Source organism: Sordaria macrospora, chromosome 7, assembly GCF_033870435.1.
Source record: "Sordaria macrospora chromosome 7, complete sequence".
In the NCBI taxonomy this organism is placed as follows: Eukaryota; Fungi; Ascomycota; class Sordariomycetes; order Sordariales; family Sordariaceae; genus Sordaria; species Sordaria macrospora.
Genome location: NC_089377.1, coordinates 2,190,943 through 2,211,020, shown reverse-complemented (window position 1 = coordinate 2,211,020; position 20,078 = coordinate 2,190,943). Strand labels below are relative to the sequence as shown.

The window sequence follows — 20,078 nt, the reverse complement described above, 5'->3', positions numbered from 1 at the left end:
GCAAGAACCGACATGGGGGAGGTACGTACCCCGGCCCTTGGATGCGCTACAGGCACTGGGTCGCTTTGGGGGCTTGGGCGGGAATCTGAAGCACGAGCCGGGAACAGAGCATGGATGGTCGGGGCTCATGCCGCCTGTACTTGCGAGGCTCATACGTAACCAACGGGCAGGCAGACGACCAAACAACAGGCACTCACTCATTGTCAAGTGGCTAGCATCCTATCCATCCATCTTTCACTACTTCCCGTCTCCTTCATCCAAGTCAATATTCGTACTTTCCACTTGGTCGACATCGGCCCGTTCATAATACTATCATCGGTCGGCGAAGTTGCTCGGCAACCCAGTACTGGGGGTCTTCTTCAAAAGACAACGGACTTTGAATCATTCGGCTGGTAAACGACGACAACTACCTACCCAACCACCTGAAATACCATCCCGCCTCCACCATTACCGACCGACACGACCATATCGTCCCCATCTCCAACCTGTCCAGCTTGACGCCAACCACCAAGAGCACATAATTGAGAGAACTGTCAAGATGATGAGTTGGTGGTCTTCGGGGGCCAACACTGCCCTTGACGAGCAGATAGAAAAGGCCACCAGTAGCAGCTTGTATGTTGTGTCGTCTCATGGTCTTGCTCGCTTCTGGCACGAACCTCTATCTCACTCGTCCTGGTTCCTCATATAGGGAAGATATTGCACTCAACCTCGAGATTTCCGATGTCATTCGCTCCAAGACCGTCCAGCCCAAAGAGGCAATGCGCTCGCTCAAGAAGCGCATCAACCACAAGAACCCAAACACACAACTGAGCGCCCTCAACGTATGCCCACCGCTACAACCGTGTCCCACCCCTCGCTCAGGCCGCGTCATGCTAACAGGCACCAGCTTACCGATACCTGCGTCAAAAATGGTGGCGCACATTTCCTTGCCGAGATCGCCTCCCGCGAGTTCATGGAGAACCTCGTACTCCTTCTCAAGGCCGTTGGTCCCGCCGCTCCGAACCCCGATGTCCGCAACAAAATCCTCGATTTGATCCAGTCATGGGCTATGGCTGCCGAAGGCCGCTACGAACTGTCATATATCGGGGAGGTCTACAAGACACTTCAGAGGGAGGGCTATTCTTTCCCCCCTAAACAGACGGTAGCAAGCAGCATGATCGATAGCAGCGCGGTAGGTCTTATTCACAGGCGGCTTGGTGACCATGTGCCAGGGCTAACTAGGAACAACAACAGCCCCCCGAATGGGTTGACTCGGACGTATGCATGAGATGCCGGACCGCCTTCACGTTCACCAACAGAAAGCACCATTGTCGCAACTGCGGCAACTGCTTCGATCAGCAATGTTCGAGCAAATCTCTTCCCCTGCCTCATCTCGGAATCATGCAGGCTGTCCGTGTAGACGATGGATGCTACGCCAAACTTACCGACAAGGGTGGGAGATCCGGAGGGTCCGACCGAAAGCACCACCATTCATCAAGTCGCCATCATCATCACCACAAGCATAAGAGCTCTTCGTCGATGCAGCCACGCGACGCTCGAGTGGACGATAGCTTTGACGAAGACCTAAAGAGGGCTTTGGCTATGAGTCTGGAGGAAGTAAAGAGTTACTCTCGTGGTTACTCGGAGCCGGCGAACAACACACAGCCGAGAGCGGATAAGCAGCCCACCTCGCTTTCCAAGATTGCGGAGGAGGAAGATAAGGATCTCAAGGCTGCGATTGCCGCCTCGCTCGCAGATATGGAAGAGCAAAAGAAGAGACATGCGGCCGCTCTCAAGGAACAAACGTCTAGCGTCGGAAGCTCTTCCACGGCTGCCCCTTTTACGCTTCCCAAGAACGACTATGAGCTTACTCCTGTTGAAGCCGAGAACATCAACCTTTTCGCTACTCTGGTGGACCGTCTCCAGACGCAACCACCCGGAACTATCTTGCGTGAACCCCAGATCCAAGAGCTTTACGATTCTATCGGTACCCTACGACCGAAGCTTGCCCGGACCTATGGAGAGACGATGAGCAAACATGGTGAGTTACACGTATTGGCTGGGTATACGGTCTAAGCTAACAGAAACAGATACCCTTCTCGATCTTCATGCGAAACTGTCAACCGTCGTCCGCTATTATGACCGGATGCTTGAAGAACGTTTGTCCAAGGCGTATGGCCAGCACACTATCGGCGGGTACAACCTTCCGGCTCCTCGACAACCTGCCGGACCCTATCCTACGTTAGACTCGAGTGCTCCAAGCGCTCCTGGGACAGCAGAAAACTTTTATACTGGCGAGCAGCAACCTGACTACAGCCACGCACCCTATGGACAATTTTCACCGCAACCACAGTCACAGTATATGCCATACGATAGACGAAGCTCCGTGGTTGGGCTGCCGAATCCTCAGTACCCTCAGCAACAGATGCCACAAAGGACAGGTAGCTGGGGCAATGCTCCTCCAGCTCAGGCACCGCAGTACAACTATCCAGGTAACGAGGCGGCTCCAAATCAAGCGGGTCATGTTCAACAGGCGCAGCCAGGTGCACCGGAGTCAGCTCCTACTGCGCCTAACAATGATCCGAACGCCTTGTATTATTACAACCCCAATCAGCCCCAGCAACAACAGCAGCCAGCGCAGCAAGCTCCGGTGGCAACCCCTGATCACAGTTATCCCAACCTTCCTCAGCAAGGACATTCTTACCAGCAGTCAGTGCCACAAACGCCCGCTTCCGCACCTGTCCAGCCATCGCAAACCCCACAGCAAGCCCATCAACAGGCACCGCCACCTCAGCAAGCTCTGCAACAGCCATACTGGCAGCACTCAGCGGCGCAACAGACTCCTCTTCCACCCGTGTGGCAGGCTCCTCAGCAGACGCCGGCATATCCGGGGTATAATCAGGAAGCGTTCCCTTCAGCGCCCCAGCATGCGCCAGCCCCAAAGCAACCCGTGGTTGAGGAAGCTCTTATTGAACTTTGAGGGAGGTGACTATCCGTCACTTTTGGAGATTGTGTTATGGTGATGCATTGTTCGCATGGCGTTGTCCGCGGGAGCTATTCGCGGTAGATAGGATACTGCATATGTGGCTAGCCGGTGAGTTGGTTGAGACCGAAAGGGTGCTATACGTATCACGAGATATGTAAATTGAAAGTTGTAACCCTTAATGGGATTTACAAAATACGGAAGGGTTGATAAATGTGGTCTTGTGTTTTCGCAACTGTAGTGTACGGCTTCGGCGTTGATTCGGAGCTGCGGCTTACATCAATTGGACCCGCCTCGGTGTCTTTTACCCCGGGCCTGAAAATCGGGGAAGGTATCGGATCCACTCCGGACCCATAACCGTTTCATGCGGCATGCGGAGAACGGACCAAGATCGGTTGAGAACCCTGAGGGTTCGTCGCTTGTCGGCGTTGCCTTCATTGTCTTTCGGTCCGACGATCGCCTCTGATCGACCGTATCAAAAGTTGCCGAGACTAGGACAATCCGGGAAGCCGTGGGACGTATTCGTTGTTCCAAATCTTCGCTGTGCGTTTCATGACTTTTCCCCGTTCCCAAGAACCTTTTCCTCAACTTTGACTCATCCTTTGTTAGTCATCGATCTTGACCAACTACAAAGTACTGACTCATACTCAACCCAACATTGCTCCTGACAACACTCTACTATCTTTTTGCAACCTACTCTCTGAAAACATCACCACCCAATCCACATATCTCCCAACGCCTTGAGAACCTCACCACATACCATCTTCACCTCAACATCCAAACAATCCCACCGCACACCAACCTCACCGTCAACCACATCCACATCATTAATATGCCACCCAAGACCATAGTTCACCTCGTCCGCCACGCCCAGGGGCACCACAACCTCTGCGCAGCCAACCACGCCCTGCCCGACCCATCCCTCACCCCCCTCGGCGAATCCCAATGTTCTGCTCTCCGGGACTCCTTCCCTTACCACGACAAAATCACCCACCTCGTGGCCTCGCCCATGCGCCGCACACTTTATACGTGCTTGTTGAGTTTCCAACCTGCTGTTGAGCGTTTGGCCAAGGGAAAGAACGGAAAAGGGGTGGTGATAGCCCTACCCGAAGTACAGGAGGTGTCGAACTTGCCGTGTGATGTGGGAAGTAGCCCGGAAAAGTTGCACGAGGAGTTTGACCCCGCTGGGGCACTGGTGGGTTTGGACCTGGTAAAGGAGGGGTGGCAGGATAAGGAGAGCGAGGCAAGTCCGTGGAGGCCGGATATGGAAAAGCTCAAAAAAAGGGCGGAGAGGGCTAGGAGGTGGTTGTTTGAGTTGGCTCAGTCGTACCCCTCTTCTTCTTCGGGGGTTGCTGCTGGCGCTGCTGGCGCTAACGCTGGGGCAGAATCGCAGGCCGATGGCAACAACGGAGAGGAACAGGAGCAGCAAGAAAAGCACATCGTAGTGGTAACCCACGGCGGCTTTCTACATTTCCTGACGCAAGACTTTGACGGGATGGATTTGAACAAGGGCACGGGGTGGGAGAATACCGAGTGGAGGAGTTATGAACTTGTTGCTGAGGCTAAGAGGGAGGAGGAAGAAGACAGAAATGGGGATAGGGAGGTGCAGGTTGATGTGAGACTCAAGGAGACAGAGGAGAGCTGGGCCAAGAGAAAGGGGGACGCGAAACCGCTAACGGAGACGGAACAGTTAGAGTTGATGGCGGCTGTTGATGAGCGGTTGAGGCAGGAGTTTGGGGATGGGGTGAGGAGGGTCGGGGGGAAGAGGGAGGGGGGTGAGAGGGTTGATGTTTAGTGGTATTTACAGGGGAAGGGTTGTAGTAGTGGTAGGGGGAATGGAGATGGTATAGGCGTAGACTAGAGGTATGGTGTTGGTATTAAAAGAGTTGTTTCTGTCCTAGTCTGAGACATGTTAGACATTCAGTTTCTGGAGACATGAATGAGCAACTAACAGCCCATTGTTTTCAAGTCCTCCAAAAACTCTCCTACACCACCTTCTTCACTTTCCCATGGAATTCTCACTATCAGCTTTAACCGCCTTTGCATTTGCCTTCATTCACATACGCAACAATCTATACCACCGTAGTAACCATGACAATGTAATGTAAAAATGCTCTCATAATCATTTCATAAACATATATCATCTCATGATCTCCGTACCGCCGCCGCAAACTTATCATCCCTCACCGACACCGACATCCACCAATCCAAGATGGCCAGCGAGTATTCCCGGAACGAAATCGTAAACCATAGATACATCCAAGCGTAAAAGAAGAAAAAGAAGACCCCCGAAAACGCCATGATCGTAATATGGTAGTCAGTCAGTTAGTTGGGTCCGACCTAACCCAATCCACTTCCCACTAGTCTCTCAAAGTCCCAGAGCCTCCCAGTGCGTATTTGTACCAGTGTATCCAATGATGACAGCCGGGTATCATATACTCGTGTCGTGTAGTGGTAGTGTTGAATACCATCAGCCGTCCAGCCAGCCCTATCATGTCACGTCTCTATTTCTCTCTCCCTCCCAAGTGTCGTTTCGGTGCGTGTACTTCTTGAGTAGACGTTAGATATGAAAAAGTGAGATGGGCGATGGCCGAATCAACTCGCTGCGGCTCATGCTCATGCTGCTCCTTTCCTGTCCTTCCCTGTCCGTGTTTTCCGTCGTTCCCATCAAATCGTTACTGTGTGTGTATGTTGTGACGAAATCCCGTGCCTCGTCGGACGTTTTCGGTTGGTTTCGTTCATTCCATACAAGGACAGCTGAGGAAGTTCCTTGGAACCCGTGCGTGTGGATCTGATCAAATCGAGAACTTGAAACTGAGGGTAACAACCCGTCCGTCAGGTAGATCGATAGCCCAATCCAATTCCAAACTTGATTCCTCCTCCTCCAAGGAGCAAATTCAGTCAGTCAGTCAGTCAGTCAGTCAGTCAGTACCCTTTCTAAAAGCACAAGTTTGACCAAAAAGCCCGTCCAGCTTCTTTTTTTCTTTCTTTTTTTCCCTGCGCAAATTCGACTTTGTTGTTTGTTGTTCCCAATGCGAGAGGCTTTCATACGCTAACGCCTCGAACGCTCATGCTCATCATCATCCGTCAGGCTGGTGCTGCTCCCGCTCGACGAGGTCGTCACGGTGCCGTGGGCCTGGCGCGCGACGCTGACGAGGCGGTAGATGCCGAAGGCGATGGCGGCCAGAACGATGAACAGGACAATGATGATGACGGCGATGACGTCGTTTCCCTTCATTTTGGGCGGTTATTTATTTATATGGGGAGTTTTCGGGTTTCGAACTCTTCTTGTTTTGTTTGTTGTTGGTGTTGGGTTGGGTTAGGTTGACTCTCGGTCTGGTTGGTGTTGTGCGTTGGGATGGAAGGGCGCGGGAGAGGTGTGGTTTGTTGTCGTTTTCGTTGTCGGTGTAAGTGTTGAAATGAATCAGATGAAATGGTTTGACTCTGTAAGTCCTGTTAGCTTTATGGAACTCTTCTTCTTCCTCTTCATGATCGCGTGTTTGGGTATGAAAAGCCATAAATTGAGGAATGATATCGAAACGTAGTCATCCTTGTGATCGGGTTTCGCGCAAACTCACCCAGGAAGAAGCGTGTTCGTCTGAACTCTGAAGGTACCGAAATGGAGATTGTTGTTGTTTACAGGGAAGCAGCCTGAGTGACGGAACAAATCCAGATCTAGATCGGCGACCTTTATACTTTGGTAATGTTTATTTTTAAAGCTTCCTTCCGTTGTTTCAGACCGCTTTGGCGTTGCTCAAGAAGCTCTCGAATCGTGCTAATGCAGGTTGTCAAAGTTCGTGTTTTGGCGATTGGCGGTATACCAGTCGTCTTCGTTGTCGTCGCTGTCGTCTATGTGGATTCCGAGTTGATCTCTGCTTCTGACTTTGGCGTTTTCCTTTCTCTCGAACTCGTTTGTCGGGTATAATGAAGAGAAGAGGAAAGTGGAAGCAGTTCGGAATCGCCCAAGACAGACAAGATCAGGAAAAGCGGTATAGCATTGAGATGATCACAGTCGCATTCCAGTTTCTAACGGCGGCGGCAAGCAAGCAACTTAAGAGCAGCAGCAGCAGCGCGTGGTAAAAGTGGGCGGGCGGTGGGCGGGCAAAACAAGCAAGAAATAGTCAAGTCATCAATTTCACCCCGCCACCTTCTTTCCCATTTGCTTTCGTAGGTCCAAAAAAGCCTGCCCAGCTGTAAGGCGGGCGCATCGTAAGTGGTCTCAGTCAGGGCAGAGAAAAAGAAGAAGGCTGGTAAACAACCGGAGCGTCGTACCTTGCGGGCCCCTCCAAGTTTGACGTTAGGGCGCGTCCTCCGGTTGGCGTTCGGTCGACGTTTAGTTGATCGGATGGACAGGGGTGCATTCAATCGGGCTAGGGTGGACACGGGCCACTATTTCGTCCGCATTTAGAAACACCTGAGCTTGGAATTGGTCAGGACGGTCAGGTACTTGGAGCTGTTAGGAGCTGTTACACCGGGCGGGAGCTGACGGGAGCATCTTCAACATGTGCAGATGGGGTGCATGATTCCAAGGCAGAGATCCATGGTGGTATTTTGATCCTGGTCATGTTTATTAGTTCCATATATAACGCTGGTAACTGGAAGCTTCAAGATATTGAGTTCTGTTGGAGTAAAGATGTTCACTACTCTTCTTCAAGATGTCCTGAGCAACAGGCACGGCCTTTTCCAACAGAAGTTCAGAAAGGAGACAACAATTTTCCTTGAACGCCGCTCCCAAATATTGCTATGCCTCAAATCAAAACTCCAGTGCACTCCGTTGTTACACGCGATCATACAGGCCCTTTTGAAACCCAACCCCTTTAAATCAGAATACCAAAGAATGAACTGTTCGGAAGTGGTGTGCCGAATCCGCCATAAAGATGGGAGAGTTGGAGTTAGGGGCCCTCTTGAAGCTAATTCTGAGTTCCAGGCTGATATCCCAAGATCCTCCACCTGACACGCATTGCCACTGACAAAGAAGGAAACCACGACGGACTCAATATGGTTGAGCTCCTGACATGAAACAAATATGGTTGAACAGCCTGCACGCCTTCGGAACAAAGCGTTCCAAGCCCAGGTTGCATGTTGAAAGCGCTCTCACGGAGCAGTCGAAAGATACAAGTGAATAGAAATGTCCGCGGTCGGTCGAGTAGTGGACACCTCGGATTGCTCAATGCTCAAGGGTCCGACGATGAGGATCATATGTTGCCGACTTCCGCATATGATGAAGATGCTGGCGTGCGGCTTAACGTTGGCGACTTTAGGCGAAGTGGGAAGGAAATGACGATATCATTTCTGCGAATGACGGCTGCTTCGGCGCCGAGCAGGAGGGAGCTTGGACTCGAGTTTGTCAGGAAGGGTCACCTCGGTCTTCTAGTGCGAGACGCTAGCCTCGCGGTCCTCGGAGTCCGGATCCCTCTTGATGATCCTGACATGTCGCTCATAGAATTGGAGCATCTACCCAACGTAATCAGCCGCAGCGACTCTCGAGACCAACACCTAAGGGGGCAAAACATACCTTTTGGGGACACCTCTTGTAAATGACATCGGTTGTATGCTGGGTCTTATGGCCATTCTTCCACGTCAAATAAACCATGAGCTTGTGGGTATCCTCATCTTCGCAGGCATCGAGCTGAGCAATGTGTTCCTCCCAGCTTCCCGCTGGAGGCTTCCAAGCGGCGTTCTTCGCTGTCTGTGGCTCATCCGAATCCAGGGGATGGTCACCGTTATTCCGCGACCGCTTGTTGCTGCTTACTTGCGGGGTGCCAGAGTTGGAAGACGGCCTGCCGCGCTTCTTGGACTTTTGAGCGGCGGCCGCCGCCTCAAAGATCTTCTCGCGACCACCGATCTTGATGAAATATTCCTTCAGCCTCTCCGACGCGCCCTCTCTGTATAAAAGCGAAGGCATATCAGCATAACAGAACGAGTCAAACTCTGGGAGATTGTGATGCATACCTCAACGTGTCCTCAGGTTCCCATGTCTGGTCAGACTTCTTCTCATAACCCTCCCACTTCACAAGGAAGAGTGGCTCATTCTGTAGTTGCGTGTTAGTCCAGCGCGCTTGATGAGGCCCAGGGCAACAGTGCAGCGTACATCGTCGTTGAGCATGTGGTCGAGGATTTCCTCCACGACGTAGACATCCTCCTCGACATCGCCTTCCTCGTCGTCTTCAGCGCCCTCCTCAGCGTCTTCGCCATTTTGTTCCTCGTCGTCGAAGTCCTCGGGCTCAGGAATCGTGTATTTGGCGGACTTTTTGTCGCGAGACTGCTTCTTAGTGCTGGAGGTAGCCGAGCGAGCGTCAAGTTCGACATCCGAGGCGGCCTCCTCGTCACTAAGGGCTGATGGATCGTAGGGCATTTTGGTGATTTATTATGCCAACCGCCAGTGTTGAAGTATGGTAGAATGGTGTTGCGCTCTGTTCGAAACGGGGGGTATTGTGGCGGTCCGCGATGCGTGACAGGACGCAACGCGGTTTTGTTCTCGGCGGTTGGGGATACAATCGATGCGCCGGTAGTTAATTTGCCGATTCACAAGTGCGTGTGAAGATACGCACGACACTAGTAGGTGGTAATGTGAGGCTGATATGAGAATATGGGGAAATAGAAGGCAAGAGTTCCGTATGGACGATTGTGTAGTGCTGCTTCGCGAACGGGGGAGATTCGGAGAGCCTGCCGCAGTGTGCTAGAATCGTAGGCCAGCATAAAGTGCTGGAGAGCTCCGATCTGCTGTTGCCCGCCGTGTCGACGCGAAACAGTGGGGAAGTATATGAGGCTGAAGACCTGTTAGGCTGTGGCGAGTTTACAGCACGTGACCTCGCGATGGTGAATTTGGGGTTTAACTTGTGGCTGAGGGCATGCTGGTTGGTCAATCCCAAAAGTCTGGACTCAGCAGATCATTAGACGACTTGGTGACCTGGCGCAATGATGTTGTTGCCAAAGAACCTCACTTAACAGATACTGACGGTAGAGTACTGAAACAGAAGAATGATGACTGGAGAAGAAAATACTCAACCCAGTTTTCTCCCCACGTTTAAGTTGATATGCATTCGAATTCCGTTTGCTCAGCGAAGGCAAGTGAAATGACTTACACAATGAGGTTCCCGCCCTTTTAGTGACGTCAGACCATATGGAAAAACTTTGGAAGTGCAATCTTCGTCCAGCGGCTCCTTCCAAACAGAAACTTTCACTTCAAACTTTGGATGAGGTAGGCAAGAGATCTGCTTGTAATTAGGCAAGCAGGCATGGTATCGAATGAAAAATAGTACTGCCCGTGGGTGTTCCCAGGCATCGTCAAAAGAAACTCAACAATCCGTCCTCGCAAGCAGAAGCAGACTTTCGTCTCAAGCGCACCAAAGCAGAGCTCTCACTACATGGGATGAGGGACATCTCAAACTCAAACAACCCGTCAATGCTGATGTTCTTCTCTCCGGGGAGCAATTGGTAGAACGCACCACATGATAAAAGGCGCAACCAGCTGCATGTGATGGAACACAAACTGCATAGGACCCTTTCAATTTGCCTGATGGCACAACTCTTTGTCGCCTTATGTGCGATGCTAATATGAAGCGTAGGTTTCAGGTTTTGAAGGCAATCGTAAAAAAGATCGATGAGATAGGTGACACCGTCCCAACTCAAAGTATTGCTCGGAACCAATACACACAGGCTCATCAGATATGTTGTCTAGACCTGGGTTTGGATGATGTTGGCCCGGCGAGTTGGATGATCAACCGGCTGGCGCTAGAACGCGGCTCGGGTGGCTCGTGCCCAACTGGGAGAGGAGACAGGAGTCGGGACAAGGACTGAGCCGCGAGCGATCGCGGTGATAGATCGGGGTATTCGTGAATGAGTATTATCTATCAATACTCCGATATATGCACAGCTATAGGTCCTTTCCAATGATACGAGACGGCATCAACTATTGCAACAGGTGGATGACAGAGCTGCGCTCAGCTGTGTTCATGGACCTCGAGTTTGGTCGAAACAAGTGCAATTTGAAGGTGCATCTTTTGCGCAAATGCGATTTCTCCACTGCAGGTACAACCGGGCCGGTCTTGATCTGGATAAGGTACCATGCTTTTTCAAACGAGTTAAGTTGATTGCTGCGAGCACATTGCATCCACTGCACATCAAGAAGTGGACGAGAAGAACAAATCGACATCGTCGGGTGATTAGTTCGCAGCATGACCTTCGTAGGGAAAGAGTCTCTTGAGCATCAGAGAGCCAAGCTCGAAAATGGGCAAGTGAAATAATGCCAAGCCCCAGACAAGCATCTCTTACAGAAAAAGATACAGCTGCCTCCCCTGTTTCGGCTCGGGGCAAGGGCCATGGTGACTTTTAGTGTACAGTACCCCCTATACTGTGCGGGAGGAGCAGAAAAGAAACGGAGAGGTTCGTGGTCCCGGCCCCAATTAAAGTTTACATCTGGGGTCCCGGCCCGCTCATGAATTGGACGCGATATCTTGAACTTGTCAGGTTTTCCATCTTCATCCCCAAAGTCAACTGGGACCCATTGGCTTGGGACGACTCTCATCACATTGCAGCACATCATTTACTGATCCAGCCAGGCCTGACTCAACTTGCGCAACAATTCCGGTTGATGATCCCTGAGCAAGGCAGTTCTCATCCTCAACCATTACCAAGACAACCAAACACCCAACTTCATAAGGTATTCATCCTTACTTCACCCGCAGCTTGTTACGGTGCGCGCATATCGGATTTTCATCACGTCTCGACCCGAGCAGTCACTAGCTTCTGTGCACTCATCTGATAACTCACGTTGAAGAACTGTTCCCCTCGCGCCTGGACATCGGAACAGAATTCTCACAGCACCGTTAACAGCTTCCGACCACCGAGATCGTCGGTCCGGATCCACCTCCGACTTACTGGATTCCTCAACCAACAAAGAGCTCCCCTCCGCCAATATTGCGCAATTGCAATTGTGCTTTGCGGGACAAACCCGTTGTTACCGTAACTGAAGCTCCTTCATCCGAGCTCTAAACGCGAAATCTCGGGGCTCGTTACCCCAGTTACCGTTCCGGAAGAAACTCCGCATCTCTGGGACCGGCCACGGCACCGGCACCAGCCCGGAATCCAAATCAAACAGACAAAATGGCCGAGTCAGAAACACCAGCCCTCTCGGTTGAGTCAACCCCGAATGGTCCAAAGCACATCAAGGACAAAAAGTGCCCTTGGTGTGGCACGCCCTTTACTTCATCCTCCCTTGGCCGCCACCTCGACCTCTACATCAGACCTAACAATCCCAAACAGCCTGACGGCATTCACGATGTCACAGCTATCAGACGCCTTCGCGGCACGATAACTAGGAGGAAAACAAAGGGTACCTCCAGGCGACGACACGGCTCGGCATCTGCTGCCGGCAGCGAAACACCGGGAGCACCCTCCAAGGACGGCATCAGTCCTGCCCCCTCAGACATCGTCCAGTCTCCGGCTCCGACTACAGCCCAGAGGAGTCGGGGAAGTGTGAGCGCGGCGTTTGGGAGGAATCACCCCTTCAACACCCCCTGGGAGGTCACCGGAGTTATTGACTTTTCCCAAAGAAGCAACGGCGTTGCTTCACATCCGGAAGAGAGGCAGGCTCTCCCAGATGGCCCGAGGTCACAGGCCCTTGTACCACCACCGCAGCCACCGCATACGTCTTCTTTTGGCCAACAGCCTTTGCATCACCAACCTGATCCGAGGCAACTGATCCAAGATGCTCAGGATACGGCGAGAGCGGCCGAGCTTGCCTTGCGTGAGATGGTCTGCTCCTGGAGGGCTGCTAAGTAAGTCATCCCGTTACGACCCATAGTCCGGCATGGTGCTAACATACGTCTGAAAAGATTACATATCGATGTTCACTCGATGCCTTTTGAATTTGACCCTCTAACTCTTGATTTCCCTTCCCTTGTCCTCCAATGCCTCGAACCACCACCCACCATCTTCTCCTCCACCTTCTACCCAACTCCCACTTCATGGTCTCTTCAGCCGCCCGGATGGGACCAGTTCAAAGCCCTCGAGACCCACTTTCAGGAAGAGTTCAAGAAATGGCGCATCAACTGCAAAGCCGCCACCACTGCTGTCAATGAGGACCTTAGCTACCCGCCGCCCGTCAACTTTGTCAAGGTGGACATCAAAGAAGCCATCCGGCGTTCCGAAACCATCAACAAGTCCCTCGAAAAAGCCGTCGCGGAGCACCTGAAGAAGAGCTTTGGCGTCTGGGAAGCCTCAAGCCAGTTCGACCGCGAAAAGATGTGGCAACTCGAGCTGGCGCGCAGCGTGGCCCGCAAGCAAAAGGAGATCAACACCCTCAAAGAAGAACAGCACCGCATCAAGCAGGAAAACAACAACCTCAAGCAGCAGATCGAACACCTCAACATGCTTCAGCAGCCGCGCGAATATAAGCTGCAGACTCCCGCCACGATTCCAATCGAAAAAAAGCTGATTGATTACATGTCTCAGTTGATGGTTGTGCATGGAGTGTCTGGCGTGGGACTGGAGCCCAAGCATCGCCATGAGGATCTTAACACGATTTGTAAGGAGGCTATTGACCGTTGGAAGAAGGTGGTACAGTCTGGACGGCAAGGCCCACCAGCACCGGCACCGGCACCGACCCAGGGACAACAGCAGCAGCAAAGACCAATGATGAACGGCCCACCCTCTCTGCCAGCACCACCACCACCGCCCCCGCCAACACCGCCGCAACCGCAGCCGCAGCCGATTGTGCAACAAAATGGGGGTATGTACCACCAGCCCCCACACCAACCTCAACACCAACCCCAGCAGCAGCCTGTATATCAGCCCGCCACAGAACCTCAGTTCCCTCAAGCCACGCAGTCTGTGCCTGCAGGTGGCCCCTCCTCCCATAACCCTATTGCAAGCTACTACTCGGCGGTAGCTGCTGATTACGCTGCAAGGAACTCGTCAACCTCGTCAAACGCAGCTTCACAGCAACCTCCGAGCGCTACTCACGTTATAAGCGACGACGAGGATGATGATGACGATGGCGAGGAGGGCGAGGAAGGGGAGGAAGGGGAGGAAGGCGATGATGGTGAAGAGGAGGAGGAAGACGAGGAAGACGCTGAAATGGCCGGCACTGAAGAACCACAACGATCGAACAACAAACAGCAGCCGCAAACCGAAGGCTCATCAGGAGGTACTGGTGGTGGTAGTAGTGGAGTAGGCGAGCCGATGAGCACAGACTAGAGGTCTTTTCGCTCCAGACGTAGGCCTCGTCCTCCTCCCCATTCCGGAATGACTTACAATCTTGAAACCGGCACGGTCGACTGGGGTGGGCCCCCGGGATCTACTCCCCGTGCTGTCAGGCGATGGCGGGCAACGCTTGCGAATGATAGAGCAACGTTTGAGTGGATGGCGCATTGCCAACAGGGAGCGCGTGAGAGATTGCGAAATGTAAGACATTGTTATGACGAGGAATACGTGGTTGCGTTGATAGTGTCAAACTTGATCGTGAGCCGCCGCCCTGGAAGTGGAAGAGCAAAGCATAGCCTATAGGATTGATGTCTATCCAATCGAATTAGGATATGTGATCCACGAATGCGTCACATAAAAGCGATGCTTCATTTAGGTGTTGAGAAAGCTGTGAATGAAAAGATGATATTCGAAGCGTCTGAATCAAATAGTTTATATCCCCTCATCCCTCGCTTCACCGTGTCTTCACTTTCTCTTCAATCTCTCTTCACTTATCTTTTCGCTTTTAGTCCATCTTTATTTACTCCTTATTTCATTCCATGTCACTTTCTTCATCCTCTCTTCATTCTTCCTCACTTCTCGTCGAGTAAATTACTATAAATAAAACAGCAAGTGGATATTGAAGGGCCTTTCCTTCTCAAACTCCATCAGTTAACCAGCAACGAACGCGCTATGAATAATTTCTTTGTTCAAGAGACTCGGGACAGTTACAATAGGCAAGATGGGCGCATGCACATTTTTCTAACAATTTACAACAAGGAGAAGAGAACAAGGGTATAGTGAATTAAAAGAAGAAAACGACTTGCTCGCTATTTCACCCACTCGAACATCACGGATAGCCCAAAAGCCCAACAAACGTGCGAAAAGGTATCATGATATTCTCAACGCACGTTGGGCTGGGCTTGAAAGCAATTACATAGATGGTTGTGAAGCGATTATCACCAAAACCATATCCTGACAGCAGCAGCAAAGAAGCGCAGCCTGTGCTAGATGAACCAAGCAGTGCGTAATGAGGAGTGATGTGATGTGATGATTAAAAATGTGAACAAAACCTTCCCCCCCCACCCCCTATCCCTATACCGCGAAACGCGCACGTATAATCAACTGGCTTGAGCCAACAAAGAGAAATCATTCCTTCCATGATATGAACCTTCTTCGTGTTCATGTTTCATTCATTGCCCAAGAAAGAAAGAAGCCAAAAAAAACAACCGTAAACGCCATCTACCCGCTTTCTCCCCGCGTCCAAGTTCTTTCCTCCTCTAAGATCAATGATCTCGCTCATTCTTTCTACTTTTCTCCTCTAGAAAAACCATCATCATCTATCCAACGGGGAGGGTCAGCCTCTTGGAGGTGAGGTGCCCGAAGCTACCACGCTGCTTGGAGGTACAACCCCGAGGAGCGCAACAAAGCGTTCATGTCATGCGTAGGAGGCCAGCATCTGAGTGTCTAGCTCTGTTGTGTCGTTTGTTCAGTCGAGCTTGAGGGCGTATTTGTCCCGTCAGCGGTTGTTGGCTTCTCCTTCTCCTTGTCCTTGCCTCCTGTTGATGAGGAGTCGTTGTTCTTCTTCTTGCTGGATTGTTCGTCTTGGAACAAGCCGTGTTCTTCGATATACTATATACAGATCATTATTAGCTCAGATTCAGGTAAAATGGGACGCAGAAAGATGACATACCTCAACAACAGGATCCGGAATGAGATATCGCACGCTCAGATCTTTCTTCAAGAAAAGACGGACTTTGGTGGAGCTGTGGTAAGACAAGTTTGCGTGTCAGTCAAATTGCCACTAGCTTCACCCGATGGTGTGGTGGTACAAGGGGTCCCCTAAGGGTCCCTTATCCTACCAGTGATCGACGAACCTGATGTCATTTTGTATCACTTGGCTGATGACCCAGATATTATCTTCGTACTGCCTCAGCGTAGCAAGCGCCTCGTCGATATCGGTTCCCGAGCGCTCAATGATGAAGGCGCCGTACTGGCCGAGGATGACTCCCAAGTCGACCGGCGACCAAAGCCCGGGCTCTCCTGAACATATGGTCAGCTTGTGCAACGATATACGGCGATATCCACTATTCCGAAGATGATGGCGCGTGGGAGAGAAGGCTTTCATACCCATTGACATGACCAAATCCGCACCCGCAAGAAGCGAAATCTTGGCCTTCCTCCGCACACCATCGGTGCCCTCAATGCCGCCCAGCACGGTGTTGATCTCGTGGTCAAAGTGTCGAAGCACACGCGCTGTTGGCACATAAGCAGGCTCGCCGTTTTCGTCGCAAGTGACCGTCTCATAGGGGTCGACCATCAGCCAGGATGATTGCTCGACGGCGCGAGAGCACATCTCTACGCGATGGTGACCGGGCGCAAGGCCAGCTTTCTTGTAGGCGTCGCTGACAGGGGAGAGGTAGCCGCCGCAGACTTCGAAGCTGGTGTTGAATCGGACAAAGTCGGAGGCCATCTCGAACATGCGAAGGTGGAGGAACGTGATGGCTGTATATCAGAAAGTATTAATTAAGTCCAACTCTGACAGTGTACATGCTATTTGAAAGCTTACGGGAGAAAGAACCGCAAGCTACAAGGACCAAGGGTGTCCTTCCAGGCTGTGTTTGCCGGAGCTTGAGCTTGGCTTGGGGAAAGGTATAAGGCACCATGGTGTTGCCGGTCGAGGCTTGCTCGGGAGGGGGATAGGTAACGGGAGTCGCCATGCCCGTCGAAGGTTGGGAAGACATGGTGATCTGTTCTAATGCGTGATGTTTGTAGATTTCGTTGGTTCGTTCGACTATGTAAGTGTTGCGATACTAGGTACCGGCAGGGTCGGGTGTCGCAAAGCAATGCGTCCCGGGAGACGGGTGACGCAGCTGGGGTGGAATGGGACGCTCAAGGCGGCTTGCCGTAGATGCGATGCGAGATGATCCAGCGGCCAGGGCGAGGGTGCGCTGGAAGGGACCACAATGCGGGGTGGTCCAGACGTTGTATAAGCGGCGGCGACGGATCTTGTTTGACCAAGATGACCGGGGGGGTTAAGCTGTCAGGGCGGGCGGGCGTGCTGATGCAAGACGACAGTTGCCGAAAGCCGGATAGGTCGGTAAGATGTTCGGGACTAAGATGGCGTCTTGGGTGTGTTCCAATGGCAAACTGCAGTCTTGCAGCAAAGTCGGAATCGAGGGTATATTTAAGGTAGGCGGCTGTGGGTGGTTGGCGGCTTGGATGCGTCAGGTATTGAGGCCGAATTGACTTGAATAGGAGGACGGGCGCGAGAGTTGGTCGGTGGGCGGATAAGTCCGAACTTAATCGATTTGAAGACGGACGGGGAAGTGTGTGACTGTGAAAGGAGCAGACGGGAGGGTCTGGAATCTCGTGGACAATCACTGCAGCGCTTCGGGTGCGTGCGTCTTTGGCTTGTTGGGGAGAAGCTGAGGAGAGGTGTATGCACAGATGCAGGGCGGTAGCGTTGGCTTTTGTGAATGATGAACGGACCCTTTTTTCCCTATTAGTTGGATGTTGGGTTGATTTAAAGGATTCTGAAAGATGGAAGAAGAAGACGACGACAACAGCGGGAGGCGGCACAGGTAGCAGTCATCAGCGCGCGGGGTCCAGGTCCGGTGAGTGGGAAGGATCGCCAATTGGTTCAAATTATATATACTACCAAAGATCAAAGAGGGCTTGCGGTTGGGATTGATAAATGGTTGCTGGTTCCGATCCAGGTCTGTCTCAATTCCTCCTCACAACTGAAAGTGCCCGCTGTCGGCGGCGGGGGCAAAGGCTTTGCGGTTGCATTACCACAATGACTCCATTGGAGGCTGATCCACTCTCTGCTTGTCAAAAACCACTAAAAAAACGCAACCCACTCGGCGACTCCTCTCACGATCCTCAATTCCATCCTCATTGCAACCGACCCTTGTGCTTCTCGATGGTCACTTTTTCCACCTGCAGGTCTGGATTCACCATTGGTTATTTGTACCTTTTTGCCTGGGGAAGTGGAGGCACACGAGACACCCACCGGTCGACCACCATCGTGACTCCAGCTCCCGCCGTCAGTCCTCCCGTGTTCCCATCCTTTGTTCAGTCTGACGGTGGGGGTTACAACAGACGCCGGAGAGGTAGGCAACGGTGGTTGATTCAAAACAAAACATAAGCTGTGGGCGCCTCAAAGTCTCTGTTGCCTGTTGGAAGACTCGTCAGCGTACCTAGGTATGCAATCACCAAAGACAGACAGACCAGTGACCGATGACGGAAGCCTGAGAAACACCGGGATGTGAAGGAATGGAACTTCGGTAATGTTCCAACTTCCATCTTTTCCGGGCCGGACACATGCGCTTTTAGTTCGAGTAGCATTACGGGAGGCTCCGAGCGGAGGCATCCAGATGTTCAAGGCCGTTTCACAGGAGCGAGAAGACTGGATTTCTAGGAGTCAAGTTTGTACATGAGCTCTAGAAACAGCTACATTGCTGATTCTCTCTTCTAACCTTCACCATCACCTAGCCCGGACAACAAACAATCACAACGACGTCTCAATCATTTAACCTTTTTACGTATCTAATTCACCTTCGAAGCTTGTCGGCATTCTAATATCTTCCAGTCCAACGGATCAGCAATTACCCTTCAAATGCCGAGGAATGTTCGGCTTTCTTCGCAGTGGGGCAACCAGGCACTGGTGCGGTTCACAAGCCAACCTAAGCTCTCTTTCTGTTCGGTTTATTTGCGGAGACCTTGATTTCTTCGCATCTTCACATCAGCCGCCATATTTACATACTGTTGAAAGTGAATTGGACACATTTCCAAACTCTGGTGTTGTTGACGATATACTGGCACTGCTGCATACCTGTGACAAACCTCGCTTTGTTGATCCCCTTTCCAACATGTTTTCAGAGACAACCAAGACACCGGAAACATCCGTGCGGAACACGCACGGCCTCACGGCCTGTTCAAATCTCAACAAAAGAGGTCCAGAACTGTCCCTGCTCTTGTGACCTAGTACCATGTCAGGGTTTTTTTTTATGAAAAAAGCCTGCCGTAACCAGTCATCTGGCTTCGATCAAATAGATCGTCACCGCTCTTCAATCGATAGTCTGAAACGATATGATCATAGCCTCAGAAGACGGTTGGGATACTTTCTGGAGCTTCCCACATGAGAAGAATCAATGGGACACAGCCTGACGTCAATCGTAGAAACGATTGGCAGCTGGCGGCGATAAACGTCGGTCATCAATTGCTGGGGACAAGTTTCGTTTGGTGGTGACGGGGAGCTCAGCTTACATGATAGAGATGAGTGGTCTGTGCGTTTTCGTCGGTGAGACGGTGAGACGGTGAGACCCTATTTCGGGTCGGTGTACCTTCACCGAGATATCGGACTTGGCGCACTTCTAGAACTTCCACTTCATCCCTTTTCACCTTGCAACGTCAAATGTCATGACCGACACTCGATCAGAAACGGCCGACCATCTCACAGCGCTGCCGACACGCTCTTGTTTTGAGGACTTTAGCACGCTTACAAAGCAATCGAGAAGTTTTTCACTCAATTCAATGCATCTGCAACCTCGTACTGACAGCAATACTGTAAAAGTTTTCTTTATTTATATAAATGCAAGGGCATTCTGTACATCTGCCTCATGAAATCATTGACCCCGAACTCGACAGTCCACTGTGTTTTCTTCGGCTTCGGTTCTTGATGAAATCTCACCATCAAGAGGCAAGTTCCGGTTTTCGTGGCTTAGCAGGCCTCATTCCTATTCAAGACTGCTCAAGCTACATGCTACTAAAGGCAGAAACCACCACTCAGCAACGAGTCCGGCAAAGATGATGTGTGGCTGTAGGTACGCCGCATACATATTGCGCCTGTGTGTCCCCAAGACATGGTTTATGCTTTCCATCAGCGGTGCGGAATTTAATTGGCCGTTGAAGGAACTCACCATGAATC

At 51.6% G+C, this 20,078-nt stretch overlaps 6 protein-coding genes across 6 annotated transcripts; 3 read left to right on the top strand and 3 right to left on the bottom strand.

Annotated features, from left to right (window-relative positions):
* The first annotated feature begins 13 nt into the window (after window positions 1–13).
* SMAC4_06189 (uncharacterized protein) lies at window positions 14–3,054 on the top strand. Its single transcript, XM_003344855.2, has 5 exons — window positions 14–612; window positions 689–821; window positions 887–1,171; window positions 1,234–2,020; window positions 2,070–3,054. The coding sequence occupies exons 1-5, from the start codon at window positions 539–541 to the stop codon at window positions 2,957–2,959; spliced, it is 2,169 nt and encodes a 722-aa protein (XP_003344903.1). The 5' UTR covers window positions 14–538; the 3' UTR covers window positions 2,960–3,054.
* A 740-nt stretch (window positions 3,055–3,794) lies between these two features.
* SMAC4_06190 (uncharacterized protein) lies at window positions 3,795–4,757 on the top strand (the record flags this gene model as incomplete). Its single annotated transcript, XM_003344856.1, has 1 exon — window positions 3,795–4,757. One exon carries the CDS (start codon window positions 3,795–3,797, stop codon window positions 4,755–4,757), a length of 963 nt encoding a protein of 320 aa, XP_003344904.1.
* A 77-nt stretch (window positions 4,758–4,834) lies between these two features.
* On the bottom strand, window positions 4,835–6,403 carry SMAC4_06191 (uncharacterized protein). Its single transcript, XM_003344857.2, has 2 exons — window positions 6,029–6,403; window positions 4,835–5,844 (listed from the first exon to the last, which is right to left on the bottom strand). The coding sequence occupies exons 1-2, from the start codon at window positions 6,198–6,200 to the stop codon at window positions 5,798–5,800; spliced, it is 219 nt and encodes a 72-aa protein (XP_003344905.1). The 5' UTR covers window positions 6,201–6,403; the 3' UTR covers window positions 4,835–5,797.
* A 697-nt stretch (window positions 6,404–7,100) lies between these two features.
* SMAC4_06192 (uncharacterized protein) lies at window positions 7,101–9,822 on the bottom strand. Its single transcript, XM_003344858.2, has 4 exons — window positions 9,054–9,822; window positions 8,915–8,994; window positions 8,478–8,847; window positions 7,101–8,416 (listed from the first exon to the last, which is right to left on the bottom strand). The coding sequence occupies exons 1-4, from the start codon at window positions 9,315–9,317 to the stop codon at window positions 8,333–8,335; spliced, it is 798 nt and encodes a 265-aa protein (XP_003344906.1). The 5' UTR covers window positions 9,318–9,822; the 3' UTR covers window positions 7,101–8,332.
* A 2,245-nt stretch (window positions 9,823–12,067) lies between these two features.
* Window positions 12,068–14,161, top strand: SMAC4_06193 (uncharacterized protein; the record flags this gene model as incomplete). The annotated part of the gene is made up of 2 exons (XM_003344859.1): window positions 12,068–12,741; window positions 12,799–14,161. 2 exons carry the CDS (start codon window positions 12,068–12,070, stop codon window positions 14,159–14,161), a joined length of 2,037 nt encoding a protein of 678 aa, XP_003344907.1.
* Window positions 14,162–15,066: 905 nt separating this feature from the next.
* On the bottom strand, window positions 15,067–19,013 carry SMAC4_06194 (uncharacterized protein). Its single transcript, XM_003344860.2, has 5 exons — window positions 16,716–19,013; window positions 16,277–16,651; window positions 16,024–16,189; window positions 15,840–15,912; window positions 15,067–15,778 (listed from the first exon to the last, which is right to left on the bottom strand). The coding sequence occupies exons 1-5, from the start codon at window positions 16,888–16,890 to the stop codon at window positions 15,614–15,616; spliced, it is 954 nt and encodes a 317-aa protein (XP_003344908.1). The 5' UTR covers window positions 16,891–19,013; the 3' UTR covers window positions 15,067–15,613.
* Window positions 19,014–20,078: the final 1,065 nt, after the last annotated feature.

Coding starts and splice junctions, on each gene's coding strand:
- SMAC4_06189 (XM_003344855.2), top strand. CDS start 539: ATGATGAGTTGGTGGTCTTCGGGGGCCAACACTGCCCTTGACGAGCAG. Junction 822..886: donor CACAACTGAGCGCCCTCAAC/GTATGCCCACCG, acceptor AACAGGCACCAG/CTTACCGATACCTGCGTCAA. Junction 2,021..2,069: donor AGAGACGATGAGCAAACATG/GTGAGTTACACG, acceptor TAACAGAAACAG/ATACCCTTCTCGATCTTCAT.
- SMAC4_06191 (XM_003344857.2), bottom strand. CDS start 6,200: ATGAAGGGAAACGACGTCATCGCCGTCATCATCATTGTCCTGTTCATC. Junction 5,845..6,028: donor GGATGATGATGAGCATGAGC/GTTCGAGGCGTT, acceptor TGCTCCTTGGAG/GAGGAGGAATCAAGTTTGGA.
- SMAC4_06192 (XM_003344858.2), bottom strand. CDS start 9,317: ATGCCCTACGATCCATCAGCCCTTAGTGACGAGGAGGCCGCCTCGGAT. Junction 8,848..8,914: donor GAACCTGAGGACACGTTGAG/GTATGCATCACA, acceptor GCTTTTATACAG/AGAGGGCGCGTCGGAGAGGC. Junction 8,417..8,477: donor ACAAGAGGTGTCCCCAAAAG/GTATGTTTTGCC, acceptor TACGTTGGGTAG/ATGCTCCAATTCTATGAGCG.
- SMAC4_06194 (XM_003344860.2), bottom strand. CDS start 16,890: ATGTCTTCCCAACCTTCGACGGGCATGGCGACTCCCGTTACCTATCCC. Junction 15,913..16,023: donor GTGATACAAAATGACATCAG/GTTCGTCGATCA, acceptor GTCTTACCACAG/CTCCACCAAAGTCCGTCTTT. Junction 15,779..15,839: donor TTCCGGATCCTGTTGTTGAG/GTATGTCATCTT, acceptor ATCTGTATATAG/TATATCGAAGAACACGGCTT.